Source organism: Enhydra lutris, unplaced genomic scaffold, assembly GCF_002288905.1.
Source record: "Enhydra lutris kenyoni isolate GAN:26980312 unplaced genomic scaffold, ASM228890v2 scaffoldscaffold14, whole genome shotgun sequence".
Classification (NCBI taxonomy): domain Eukaryota; kingdom Metazoa; phylum Chordata; class Mammalia; order Carnivora; family Mustelidae; genus Enhydra; species Enhydra lutris.
In genome coordinates, this window is record NW_019154098.1 from 3,674,066 (window position 1) to 3,687,127 (window position 13,062).

General features: G+C 54.8%; 1 protein-coding gene across 2 annotated transcripts in view; it reads left to right on the forward strand.

Moving 5' to 3' along the window:
- The window catches only part of LOC111146550 (trafficking protein particle complex 9), a 636,638-nt gene that overhangs the window by 433,361 nt on the left and 190,215 nt on the right, over positions 1-13,062 (forward strand). For both annotated transcript variants that reach the window (XM_022502135.1, XM_022502136.1), the window contains one exon: positions 92-245. In XM_022502135.1, the coding sequence (XP_022357843.1) occupies positions 92-245 (154 nt within the window). The remainder of the gene's footprint in view (positions 1-91; positions 246-13,062) is intronic.

Sequence of the window (13,062 nt, forward strand, 5' to 3'; positions counted from 1 at the left end):
TAGGGTCTCCGGCAGGCCTGTGCTGACGCTCCAACAGCCGGCAGCCGACCCTGCCTGCTCACTCACTCTCTGCTGTCCCCCCTTCTCTTAGAATGGCCATTCAAGTGGACAAGTTCAACTTTGAGAGTTTCCCAGAATCCCCTGGTGAGAAGGGACAGCTTGCAAATCCGAAGCCACTGGAGGAAGAGAGGCAGGAAGCCCGTGGCCTGGAGATCGACAGCAAGCTGGACGTCCACTGGAGAATCATATCCTTTTCATGGCGGCCACCTTGGCGCGTGGTGCCCCCTGCTTGGGGCTTGTGCTCCCCAAGAATGACCCCAGGGGGCTTCACCACCGGGTGCTCAGCACGCAGAGCTCAGAAAGGGCGTGCCAAGGAGACGCGGACCATGGGTGTCCTTCCTTAGCCCCTTTCCTGTCCCAGGCCCCCACCGAGAAGGTGTGGATTCAGGGCGAGGGAGGGCCGCCTCCCTGAAATGTCGTGGGTCACGTGTTTCTTGCCAGCATCGATTGTGTTAGCGACACGTTCTCACGCCGGCCTCCCCGCCATCCCAATGCTGGGCCTGGGAAGCGTCACAGAGTGACAACTCGACACAGGACGGACGCAGTTGTCTGGGCGGCTGGGGGGCGTGGCACAGGTCCCGAGGCACGAGAGCAGCCCCACGTGACCTGCCATCACGCCGGAGTCCCGGGTGCACTCGCGTTTGTGCTCGGCCGTCCCGCAGAACATCTGCTTTGGGGCAGTGTTCCTTGAGGCACCCGAGAGGCCGAGGGGGAGGGAGGAGGCCCCCACGAGGCTTCCTGGCCTCGCTGGGTGTGGCTATGCAGGCTGGGGGTTCACTGCACCTCAGGGGCCGGGCCGAGCATCGTGTCGAGTCTGTGAGGTTCAGGGGAGGAAGCGGCGGGCACAGGGCAGTCAGGAAGGCTTCACAGAAGGGGTGACATTAGAGGGGCTTCTGCAGGGTGGGCGAAGTCCTAGAGGTGTGGGGTGTTAGAGGATGGTTTGCACAAACATCCCCCGGGAAGAGGCCACTCCGATGTGCCTGTCTCAGTCTCCTTGTTCGTGCCTGGATCCTGTGCTCTGTAGTGTCAGGTCATCCTAGACCATCTCCCGGGATTCTGGAAAGGTCCTCAGTCTGCGGCTGGTGGTTTCCAGGAGTTGAGGCACGTTCCTTTGTGTACACTTCAGAAAATCTGGGGCTGGTGGACCTGCGTCCCCAAGTTGCTGGGACAAAATAAGCACTTCCCATGTCACATCGGAGGACTGGGGAACCAGACATTGAAAACCGAGTGCCTGGGGCCTCCATTACCACAGCGGCCCATCACGGAGTTCAGGTGTTTGCCTTCGTCCAATGGGATGTGAAAAGGAGGGGTGACTGGAGCCTCCCTCTCTCACTCCCCCCAACCAGTGCCTGCTGGTGGAATGACAGAGTAACAGAGCCCCAGAGGCAGTGGTGTTTGCCCTGCACACCAGCCCTGCCGGCTCCTATATTCCTCCTGCCTCTGACTGGTGCTCTCGCTCCCCTGGGGAGAGGTAAGCTGAGTCCCTGTGAGCCCAGCTAGGAAGTGGTAGGGCCGACTACCCAGTGGTGTTGAGGGCAAAGCCCTGTTCCCAGCCCTGCTGTCAGGGAAGGTCGGGGGACAGCAGAAGGCCATGGCTCTCCTGTCCTGGTGTCTGTGGTCATGATGCTGAAGCTCAGGGAGCTAGAGAGGTTCTGCAAACTCTGAGATGCTCGCTCCCGGGCCTCAGGGCCTTTGCTTCACGCCGGGAGCTCAGTGCAGAGCCAGGAGGCCTGGCTGTGGATGAGTCCACCACAGCCCCCTGGAGGCAGAGGCAGTGTGTTTGGCAGGCCCGGCAGGAAGGCATCATCCTTTTGAGTCGTCTCACTGTGGGTCCAGATAGGAGCAGGAAGCCTTGAAATGGGGGGTTTGCGCCCCTGCCTCCCTGGTGCCAGGGCTACGGCGGCACCTGCTAAAGACACGCCCGCCACTCTGTGGTGCCACCACTGGGCGGGCCCAGGTCGTTCACCACAGCGGAGGGCTCTGCCGCCCTGTCTCAGAGGTGACAACTGCCTGCCCAGGTCAGCCTTAGGATGCGGGGTGCGGGCACGTAACGGAAGCCCTGGGCTGGGATGTGCTCCGTCTGATGGGGTGGTGCTGACCCTCAAAATATTTGTGTTCTCTGAAAACAATGACCAAAACAAGCCAGAGATGTTTTGGGGTTTCTCTTCTTTCAGCTCTGCCTCCTTCAGGAGGTCGGCATCCCCGTTTTCTGTGTTGGCTTAGTAACTTATACAGCAACTATGTACGTGTGCAGACACGTCTGTCTCCTGGATGTGGCGATTGGAAGTTTGGGGAGACTGTCCCTGTAGGCGGATCCGATTAGAGAGGAAGAGTATTAAGGATCTCTCTCTCATCTGGCAGTGACATCTGGCGTGGGCGCATCGCAGACTTGCTATTGCAAACCTGGATCCAAGCAGATGGAAAGACCAAAGACCGAATTGGCTAATAATTCTACTATGCATTTTAGTAATATTTTCTCAATATTTAGACTTTATACAAAAATTTGAGCCTAATTTGACACTCATCTACAGTAATAAAAATAGTCGTATGTAGTGTGAGAGGCTGCCTAGACCCGTTGGTGGGAATCGTGGCTCTTGCGGCAGATGCGGACACGCCTGTCTCCGCTGTGTCTGCCGTGACCGGACAAGCAGCCAGGGGAGGCCAGGAACTCCAGCCCCACTGTTCACCCGTTGAGGATCTGGACGTTCATTTACGCTCGTGTGCTGGGTCCTGGCGATGCCCCCAGTCCGAGGGAGGAGCAGACACAGAAATGGGGACTTACAGTGCACCCCGGAAGGGCTGAGGCAGGAGCCTTCCCGAGTGAGGGCTGGCGCGTTCCGGAGGCTGAGAGCAGCAGCGACCTATGTCATTCCCCGTGACTGGTAACAGAGCACGCAGACCAGAGGGCAGTGGGATCCAGGGGCCTCCCTTCCCCCACCCCGCCTTCCTTCCTCTCATCTCCCTCTTTCCCTCCCTGCCTCAAAAATCAGTATGAAACTCTCTCTCCTGTGTAACTCCTCCTTATCGCCAGTCTGAGCCTGGTCATTTTTAAAGGGACTTCTCCTCTTTGGCAAGAGGAACCGGCTGGTACGTAGCGTCTGTGCGGTCTCCTGGGGGTGGGGGTCTGGGCCTGCACAGGCGCCATCAGGCCCACGAGCCAGGCTCATGTGACCAACACTGATGCTGTCTGGGTGAACACACGCTTGCTTCCCGCTGCTCAGCGCGGTCTCCTTCCTGCCGCCTTCCCTGCCGGCTTCCATGGTTGGGTAGTCTTTGCTGAGCTTGGGAAGCCTTGATAGAGCCGACTTTGTGGTCAGCAGGTAATAGCCATCCACGTGTAAAGGCAGGAAGCACCCATGTTCGGCTTTAGGATGGGACCAAGGATGCTGCACGGTTGGGGCCTGAGCCCGGGACCGAAGGCCCAGCTCTGCTGCTTCCGGCCTCCCCGTGGGGAGGCTGTGGCCCGAGGGACACGTGTCCCCATCTATTCAGTCAAGGTGAGATTACCCGCTCAGGTTTGCTGTAGGGTTAGGTCTCACCATCTCTTCTCTTTTGATCTCAACCAGCATAATCGCGTTTTTCTGACCCCAAACTGGCAAAACTGACAGTGCTCTGGTTTGAGAACTAAGTGCGTTTTGGAAGTGAACGGACTCACTGGAGGTAACAGCCAGGATCCCAAAACTCGCGTCCTTTTCCTACTGCCTGCTTGAAGTGAGGTCCCGCAGCTCTTGTGTAAGCCCAGCACCCAACCCCGGAGGGTGTCTGCAAGGGGCACCCCCTTTCCCGCCAGCAGAACCAGAGCTGCTCCCGTGACCTGGCCTTGGATGGGCTTGTCCCGCACAGGAGGCAGTGGGCCAGGCCTCAGCCATGCCCCCACTCCCACCTCTGATCAGACCTGTCGCCGGGGTTTGGGACTGTAGTTCTGAGAAAACCTCAGCGTAGCTGGTTCTGGGGTGGTTGGAGATTGGCCAGATCTGTTTCCACTTTCCATTCATAATTCGGGAGAGGTGGGCCCACCAGGGTCTGACCAAGTCTTCACATGCTTGACGGCCGAGCTCACGCGTCCTGTTTCCCGGGGCTCGCTCTGTTGTTGGCCTGTACCGCTCTCATCTCGCCCGGCCGGAGCCGCCACTCCCCTCGGACTCCTACAACACTCAGTGCCTAGCTCTGTTTGTTACCGTCTTTACCGAGTACAGAAAGTTTCATTTTGTTCCCAGGTTTGCTGTGCCGTTCCTGGGTCTGTGCGGTTTCCTGTTCCTTTAGCAGCTACTTCCTGCTCACCGGCGCTGTGCTGGGCTTGTGCTGGGCACCGGGGACTTCTGCAATGGGCAGAATGGGATATGGGCCCTGCCCTGCTGGTGTGTGCTCCTTTCCTGGCCTCTGTGCTGCGTGTAGTCGCCAGCATGTAGGTATTAAAATCATTTGGTAAAATAAAGTTTAAAAAAGAGTAAAGCCGTTTGGTGAATGCATGGCTTGCGTCTCTTTGATGGTGCAGACGGAAAGGTTCCCGGTTCAGCTGCACTATGCCGAGGGCTGTGGTGGACATGTGAAGGGAGTTTGAATGAGCAAGATTAGTCTTATTGGAAGCCGGGCTCTGCTTCCAGAGGGCAGCCGTGCACAGACGATCTGTGCTGGAAACAAACGGAGGATGAGCACGGAGCAAGCTCAGTGTCATGTCCCGCTCTCGTTTTCCTTGTTTCTGTTGCAAATCTCCCTCCGAGAGCATCTCAGGGGTTGGCAGGATACTTGCTGACATATCAGAATCCATCCCCGTGTAGGTTTCATGGCAAGAGCTGGGCGCACAGTTCAGCTGATCCCCATAAAAGCCCGCGACCCGGACCATCTGGACAGTGTTTCTGCCAGGTGGTCTGATAAGCATGTCTCCTGGGTTCTGTCTGGGGACCCTTTGGAACCATTTGGCTGCTTCGGGGGCCAGGTAGAGACTCCAGGAGCCCAGCCATAGCCTGGGTTTTAGATGCCAGAGCACTGCCGGCCCAGAGCGGGAACTGGAATATCTTTGTAGCACGCAGAGGTCACTTACATGCAGGTAGCCGGCACGTGGAGGGACACGGAGCAGGACAGCTGCTCCGAGCACGGGGCCATGCGTCTGGACCAGGCTGTGCATTACCGAGCAGTGTCTGGCCTTGCCAACACCAGTCGACCTTGTGAACCTGGGAGGCTTCACGGGCTCTGACATTTGTGTCGGGTTTTGCTGGAGTTTCTCAAGCATATGCCTGCAAGACCGTCAGCCCAGTGTCCTCAGTTTGGTTGGTCCTGACAGGACAGTCGGCCTGGGACACGGCCACGCCTGGCTTCTCAGTTTTCCAGACCACATTCTTCGCAGTAAGGAGAATGTGCCTCCAGCCGACCCCGCCTTCCTTTTAAGGCAGGGCCGGAGATTAAAGTGTGGGCAGGGGCCTGCCCCAGGTCACCCTTGACCTTTCCTAGCTGGCTTGTCATTTATTTTCTGAGATGCCTAATGGAGCCGTGGCTTCCCATCCCCTGAGAAAACAAACCAATGAATTTCTTGCAACAAGATCCCTCTAAAACACAGTGCAGTGGGCTTTTCCAGTAGCCATGTCAGGAGAAAGGGTTTAATCTAAATGAATTTCATGCAAACACCTCCTGTCGTCAGTATGGCAGATTTCTGGATCACCTTAAGCAAAATTCAGGGTTCGTTTTGTGTCTGCCTCGAGGGAGTTCAGTTTCTCCAGCTGCTGCCAGTCCCTCGACTCCGAGGCCTCTGAGCTCCCGGTGGAGCAGTGCTCCCGGCCAGAGAGGAGCACAGTGCCTGACCTCTGACCTCTGATCCCGTACCGTTGCCCCGGCTCCTGGGCCCGTGGACCCAGACTTGAGGGCTGTCTCCCCCAAATCCAGACATGGTGGCCAAGCACACCTTAGAATCCCTCTGAGAGGAGTCAGGGTTTGGCACACAGCATCGATTTCAGAGTTGGCTTGGGGAGTCGGGAAGGGCTTCCCGAGCCGGCGGAGATATTAACATGAGTGTGTGGTCTGCGCGTGTGTGCACACGTGAGTGCAGTGCGTGTGCACGCGTGTGTGGTATAGTGTGCGTGTAAACATCACACAGATCGATATACACCGTGTGTCATTAGGTGCGTGTCCCGTTGGAACACCTTCTGGGTCCTTTTGGTGTGACAGTTACCGTGTGCGTGTGTCTAGCAGACTCACGGAGCGACCGCTCACGCCTGTCGGGCACGTGCTAAGGGCTGTACTGTTCTGAGTGACTTATCTGGATGGGCTCACTTAATTTTCACAGAGAGCCCTAGGGAGTGGTTTTAGGCACATTCCACAGATGGGGAAACCGAGACCCCGTGAGATTCTCCCGCTCGGCCCAGGTCACCAGCCAGTGAGGCGCGGAGCTGGGATTCGCGCCCAGCTGCCTGGCTTCAGGTCGGGGCTCTTGGCTCCACGCTGGGCATCCGGTCTCTGCCAAGGCCTCCGTGTAGCCCCGTTTTGCAGAGAAAGCCAAATGAGGTTGCAGCGTCCCTCGGATTCCCTGTTGGTCAGTGCTGCCCCCCGCCCTGGGTTCTCCCCGCGTTGCCGGCCCTACCCTCAGCCCGGCAGGGCGGGCGGGGCTGAACTATTGCACACTGTCCCTGGGGAGCTCACTGGGCCATGTGGCATTTCCCGTCCAGTTGGGTCTCTGACCGCAGGGAGCTGAGCCGAGGTATAGGCCACCCCTGCTGGGGGGAGAACAACTCACATCAGCATCCCCAAAGTTCGTGGTGCAGGTTGGAAAACAGTCATGGGAAAGAGGCTCATTAATCATGTAAAGCAGCCTTTCCATTAGTGTAATTTCTATTTATGGCAATCTGCTAATTTATTTGAGCTGAAGTGGGGCTGGGCTAAGTCCCTGCACCTGTCGTTTCTTCAGGTCTGGCACGTGGGTGCAGACAGTCCATCTTCCTCGGGGGACGCCTGAGGTGCAGGCTGCCCCCTCCGGCTCCCGCACCTGGAAGCCGGCTTGGAAGTGACTGTCGGCTGCTCCCTGGTGATGGGCTTCCAGACTTGCTCTGTAGGCTGCGGGTAAACTAGGAGTTCAGATCGAGGGGCGGGCCCGGGAGGACTCAGTCCCTGGGCTCAGCAGGGTCTGGCTGAGCCCTGGGCAGCCGGATCATCCAGGGAGAGTTGGTTGAGCAATTATTTATTTTTTTTCCCTAAAATAGAAGACGAGTTCATGATAAGCTTCAGTTCCATGAATAAAGACAAGGTCTCAGAAACTGCTCAGTGTTTTCAAATCGCAGTACGGCACCAGATACTTCAGTGCTAACGGTCTAGCTGAAGATGAGCGGGAAGGTGCGTTATTGGCTTTCTGCATTTTCCTTGCATCTAACTGTTTTTCAGAGATCTGGAATTAAGCATCCGTGGTTCTCAAGACATGCAGAAGATTAACTGTGTATCATGAGAATGCTGTAAATCAAAAGGCTGTGTACAAATACTAAGTTTCCTTAACAACGATGAATGACCCGCAATCATATGTAAGGCTCACATAACAGACTGGGCTCCTGAAGAGTAGGAAGGCTCTCATCTAGGCCTTTCATGCCTAGCCCCTACCTCAGTGCACAGAGTGGGTGTTGACAGATACTTGCTGTGAGTCACTGGAACGGGGAGGTGCATGGGGACAGAGGCAGGCCGCAGGGACAGCATAGACACACTACAGGGTGCAGCCGTCACAGCCAGGGAAGAAGGAAGGGGTGACTTCTAGGCTGGTGCTGGGTCAGAGAGGACATCCCCAGTAAGGTGAGGTTGAGGCTCCAGTCAACAGAATGGCTGAGAAGGTTCCAGGTTGGGGAGAACACAGGAGTAAGGGCACCAGGGCAGGACATCACCCACCTGATGTACCAGTAGGTCAGTACCAGTAGTTCAACATGGCTGGTACACATTCTTGGGTGCAGAGTGTGCAAAGGAAGAGGTCAGCAAGCAGAGGAAATCATGGGCACTTGTATGAGGTTCTGGGGAGTTCTTGGGTTTTATCCCAAGAGCTGCGGCCAGCCACTGCAGGATTCTGGGCAGGGAGCTGTGTCCTCAGACTCTGGTGGGGCTCCTCCCCCCTCACTCCCTGGGGGCCTGCTGTCACCATGATGGATTTGTGTCTGGTTGTGGGATTGCGCTGCCTTTTGGGAATTCAGCACGAGAGTCTGCAGAGCTATGCGGGGTAGTGCAGGGCTGTCTCTGCCATCTCTTTCTGTCTCTTGGTGAGGCCCTTACAGGGTGTTGAGTTGAAATGGAGGCTCACTGCCAGGATTGGGGTTCCTTTTGGGCTCTAGGTATTTGACACCCATTTCTGCTCTCAAGGGTTACAGTGGAAAAGCAGAGTAACGGTGCCGCTCTGAGCCTTGTCTGTGGGAAAGGAATATAGCGCAAGGTCTCTCTGAGCGAGGGGGTTACCTGTCGTGTTCGGTTGTGCATCTTCTGTAAGCATGGGTCTCCGGTAGTAGGTGCTCAATAAATGTCCACTCCCTCAAGCTTGTGTGGGCAGTGACTTGTCAACAAATTGTGGCCCTTACGGGTTATAACTTAAAGCTCCTTCTGCATTATTCCTGGAAAAACTCACTCCCTCAGTTGGCTTTTTCTGCCTCCCAGCTCCGTAGATCTAGAGTTAGGGGCTTGGAGGTAGGAAACCTGGTCTTTGCCCCCAGGGTGCTCACCGTGGCTGTGTTGGGGAGTCACTTATGACAATAGATGTTTGCAGCTCAAAACCAGTGCTATGTGGGAATTGGGAGGGAGCCCAGAGCTGAGGGACAGCCTGCCGGGTGTTGGGTTGGTGTCAGTATTGGCCAGACGGGGGCTATGCTTGCCGTGCGGGAAGCATCATCTTCCTGCCTCCCAACTTAACGGGAGAGGACCTCACTTACATATGCCAGGTCCTGCTGGAGCTGAATACCATTATCTTAGCTGTAGGCCACACCAGTGCCCCGTATGGGCTCGAGCCAAAATTGCCAAACACATCTGTGTCCCCACTGCCCTTAGGTCCTACCTCAGAACTTCATGGTCACCTCACACAAGGAAGAATGAGCCTTTTGGTGTCCAAGAGACTTTTGGCCTCAGTGAAGTGCCTTCTGAGGTACCTGTTCTGAGTCTGTTCCTTTAAAGGCATCTTAAAGGTGAGGTCCTGACCCAGTCTGTCTGCTGGGTTAACACTGTGGCATTAAGATGCATCTCCCTGGAAACATGTGGCACGTACGGAGAAAGTCTGGCAGGGAATGAGCAGTGCACTTGGAGTTGAAGAACCGAATGTGAACCTTACACTCCCCCTTCTTGGCTGTGTGACTTTGGAAAGGTTTCTTACCATCCCTAAAGAGGTTTTATTGACCTGACATTGTTATAAGGGCTGTATGAGATGATCTGTAGGTAACTGACACATAACACGTGCTCAGGAAAAACACATGCGCAGCAGACATTTATTGAGCACCTGCTGTGTGCCAGGCACCGTGCTGGTGATCAGGGACATCCCTCTCCTGTGGCTCACCTCCACAAGCAGTCCTCTGAATTCAGCTAAGCAGTTGGGAAGGCATGGCTGCCTGCTCTTTGACCTTGCTGGTTTGGGGAGGGGAGGGCAGAAGAGGTTCACACTGAGCAAGATCCAGTCCCAGACCCTGGGCCTCATGGCTCACCACCTCCAAGGATGTGTGACCCATAGGAGGAGTGCACAAAGGGCAGTGACTTCAGGGAACTCAATTGTGTCTTTGAGGCAGGAGTGGCAAGCATGGAGGGCACCAAACATGGAGTTTGCTATTCCTTGCTGGGGAGGTAGATGCTACCTGTGGAAGGCCCCAGAAGCAGAATGAGAGTTGTGCTAACCTGAGCTGGGAGCTTGTGTTCTCTTTTGGCTCAGGCACATGGGTTATTCATGGTTACCTGTGCATGTGGCCTAGGACACCTGCAAAGCCTGGGTGCACACCAGCAGAGTTTCCACAGTCCTGTTGCAGAGTTACCGGCCCTGCCCTCGTAAGGGAAAGGAGCAGAATCTCAGGATAGTGACTCTCACTGACTACCCGGAGATGTGACTGCTGTGTCCTGGGTGACAGGAAAGGGCTTTAAAGGGAGAGAGCCTTTTCAGCACCACGGACAGTTCCCACCGCTTGCCTGCCGGGCTCCACACCAGGTTTCCTGACAATGAACAGTGTTTAGAGGGAACTGTCAGAAAGTGGGCTGCAGAACATGGGCTCTAGGGTCAGTCTGCTTGAACCTGCCGCTTCATAGCTCTGTCGGCTTTCTTACTCTCACCTTGCGCCTGAGTTAAAAAAAAAACAAACAAACAAACAAACCAAAAGTTTGAACAGAACTAGCAGTCCCTGCCTTATACATGTCAGGGGCTAAAGTCTTAACTTAAAGATGATATGAAATTGAAAAGACACGTATTACACACTTAACAAAGAGCCTCTCTCATAGGAGGCACTTTGGAAATGTTCTAATAGAAGCAGTGGGATTATGCTCCCCTTCACCATTTATCGATCTCTTGCCCGGATGCCAGGATCTGTGTATTTAAGAAACAGTAGCGGCTGCCACCTCAGCCTTCGTTGTGGGATGTTTGCGGTCTTGCCTGTAATAGTGAGCGAGAAAGGCAGCTACATGACTGACTGGTTGGCTGGCTTTGCATTTGTGTGTCTAGGCTCAGACACCAGGCTGTTTTTTGGTGGCTTATGAGGCTGAAAGGGAGGGGTGGTGCCTGCAGGTAATTAGCTTTATTAGCTCAGCTGTATAATTTTATGGCTCACATCCGAAAGCAAATTAATACAGAAATATGCTACTGGAATGGTTTCCAAAGCCCCAGTGCCATTTGGCAACTTTGTAATTACTCACACGCTAACTTGCCGCTCTAACTAATCATAGCAAAGCTCCTCATCCTGGCCACGTTCATTAGGCGCTATTTCTATTTTGCAAGCACCGTGGTGCGATCTGCTTTGAAAGTCTGGCATATTTTTTTTTTTTTTGTAAGAGGCAGTAATATGCCATATTCTGAGGTCTTCATTTTACACCCCTGGAAAGACTCAGGAAAGAAGGAAACATGAAAATGTGCATATTAAGCCCAAATCTGCCAGCCACCTGTGTGCTGAGCTCTTCCTTCTGGGTGGGATGAGGCATGTTGACTTTTCTCAGCCCCGACCTCAGAGCTCCGTCATCATGCCCACACTGTATCAGGTCTGCAACTGCTTCCAGCAGAACTGCACTGTTTATTTTTTCTAAAATTTTTATTTTAAATATGTAAAATATGCACATGGTTCAAATTTATTTTTAAAAAGAGTGTTCCCTTCTTGCCTGTACTCCCCAAATGCCCATTTTTCTTCATCCCTTCCACGTATTTCAGAATTTCTCTCAGAAACTCTAAGTAACAAAGACTTTTTTTGTTTTTACACAAAAGTATGTGCTGTTTCGCATCATGGTTTTTTCACCGAACTGTATGCCTCGGAAAACTTTGCATACTTATAACTAACTTTCTCCCTTTCCAGTCGTGGAGTGTGATCTTGTGCCTGTATTCAAATGGCTTTGCCATTATGGGGGGGTTTCAAGCTTCGGGACTTTTGCTGATCTGGTCCCAGTATCGTTGAGCACGTCATCTTTCCCTTCTGGAGCCATGCTGTGGGGAAGCACTAGCATGCCAGAGTTGGGGGGAGCTGTGGGAGGATCCCCACTCCATCCTCCCAGCTTCGGGTCCTCTGTCTACATGGCACAACTGTTGCCTTCCACCAGGTGAAGGGAGCACGGACAGTGCTTGCCACAGAGCCCGCCCAACAGGAGTGTCCCCGACATTTGTACCCTTCTGTGTCCCCCTCTCCAGGACCCAGTTGTGTGTCTTTTAGTCTGAGACTTGGAATTCACCTGGGAGCATTTCCTGTACTGGGAATTGGTCACCACTCTGCCAGTGAATTTCTGTGTGCCTGTGAGTCATGTGGCCCATCAGATCCTAGATGAAACCCAAACCGAAGAAAGGAAAGCTGCCTCCTTTTGCTGGCACGGCGTATGCAATCCCACTTCCCTCCAGCTCTTTGATGCCAATGAGTCACAGAGAGCTTTGCCAGGACCTGGCTATGAGCTAAGGAAGGGGGCTTGGTACCTTTTTTTTTTTTTTGAAAGAGAAAGTGCCTCTTCACATGGTGGCCACAAAGGGAGAGAAGGGAAACACAACTGCTTGTCTCCACTGCCCAGCCAGTCCCTGGGCTCTAGGCCTTCATCAGACTCCCTAGGGGATGTGTTTTACCAGCAGGGGTTCCCTCTGGGTGTTGCTGGGGCCATGGCAGCAGGGGGATGCTGGCCTGAGTGGGTGGTGGGCTGAGGGCTTGGGACTGACTCAGCACAGGTGGTGGCTCCCAGGAAGGGCACCACTTCTCCCAATCACAGTGTCTGTGCTCTCACTGGGGCTGGCAGTGGCCCATTCCTGGGTCACTCCCCTCAGGAGGGAGAAGATCCCTTCCTTACCCTGCTCCCCATGGATCTTGTTGGCTCAGGGACTGGAAGAGTGGAGTCCCAGCCTGGGACTGACAGGAGACATCCCCTCTCAGAGACTCAGCCCAAGTGAGAGGCTTCTGAGTCCTCCTGGAGTGGATGCCGCCTGTGTTCCCCCGCGGTGGTGGGTTGTGCTGTTGCAGCCGATTGAGCAACAAGGATGAAAGCCGACCAGCCTCGTGGTGGCCGTCCTCCTGGAGTGGATGCCGCCTGTGTTCCCCCGCGGTGGTGGGTTGTGCTGTTGCAAAGCCGACCAGCCTCGTGGTGGCCGTGGCAGGCTTGCAATGCTGAGCGATGGCCACAGAGGAGTCCACAGAACTGGACCAGTGTTGCCTGGGAGTGTGTTTGCAACCAGGTGGGCTCATGTTGGCCAAGACCCCCAGCCACACCCCCTGGTAGTACCCAGTGCTGCTGGACGATGGGTCAGGCCTCGTGGCCATTGGTCACTCGCAGCAGGCAACCCACCAACCTTTCTGAGACTGTCCTCACGCGTTGGACAGTAATAGCCACACGTGCCTGGCCCTGTGCTGAGGGCTC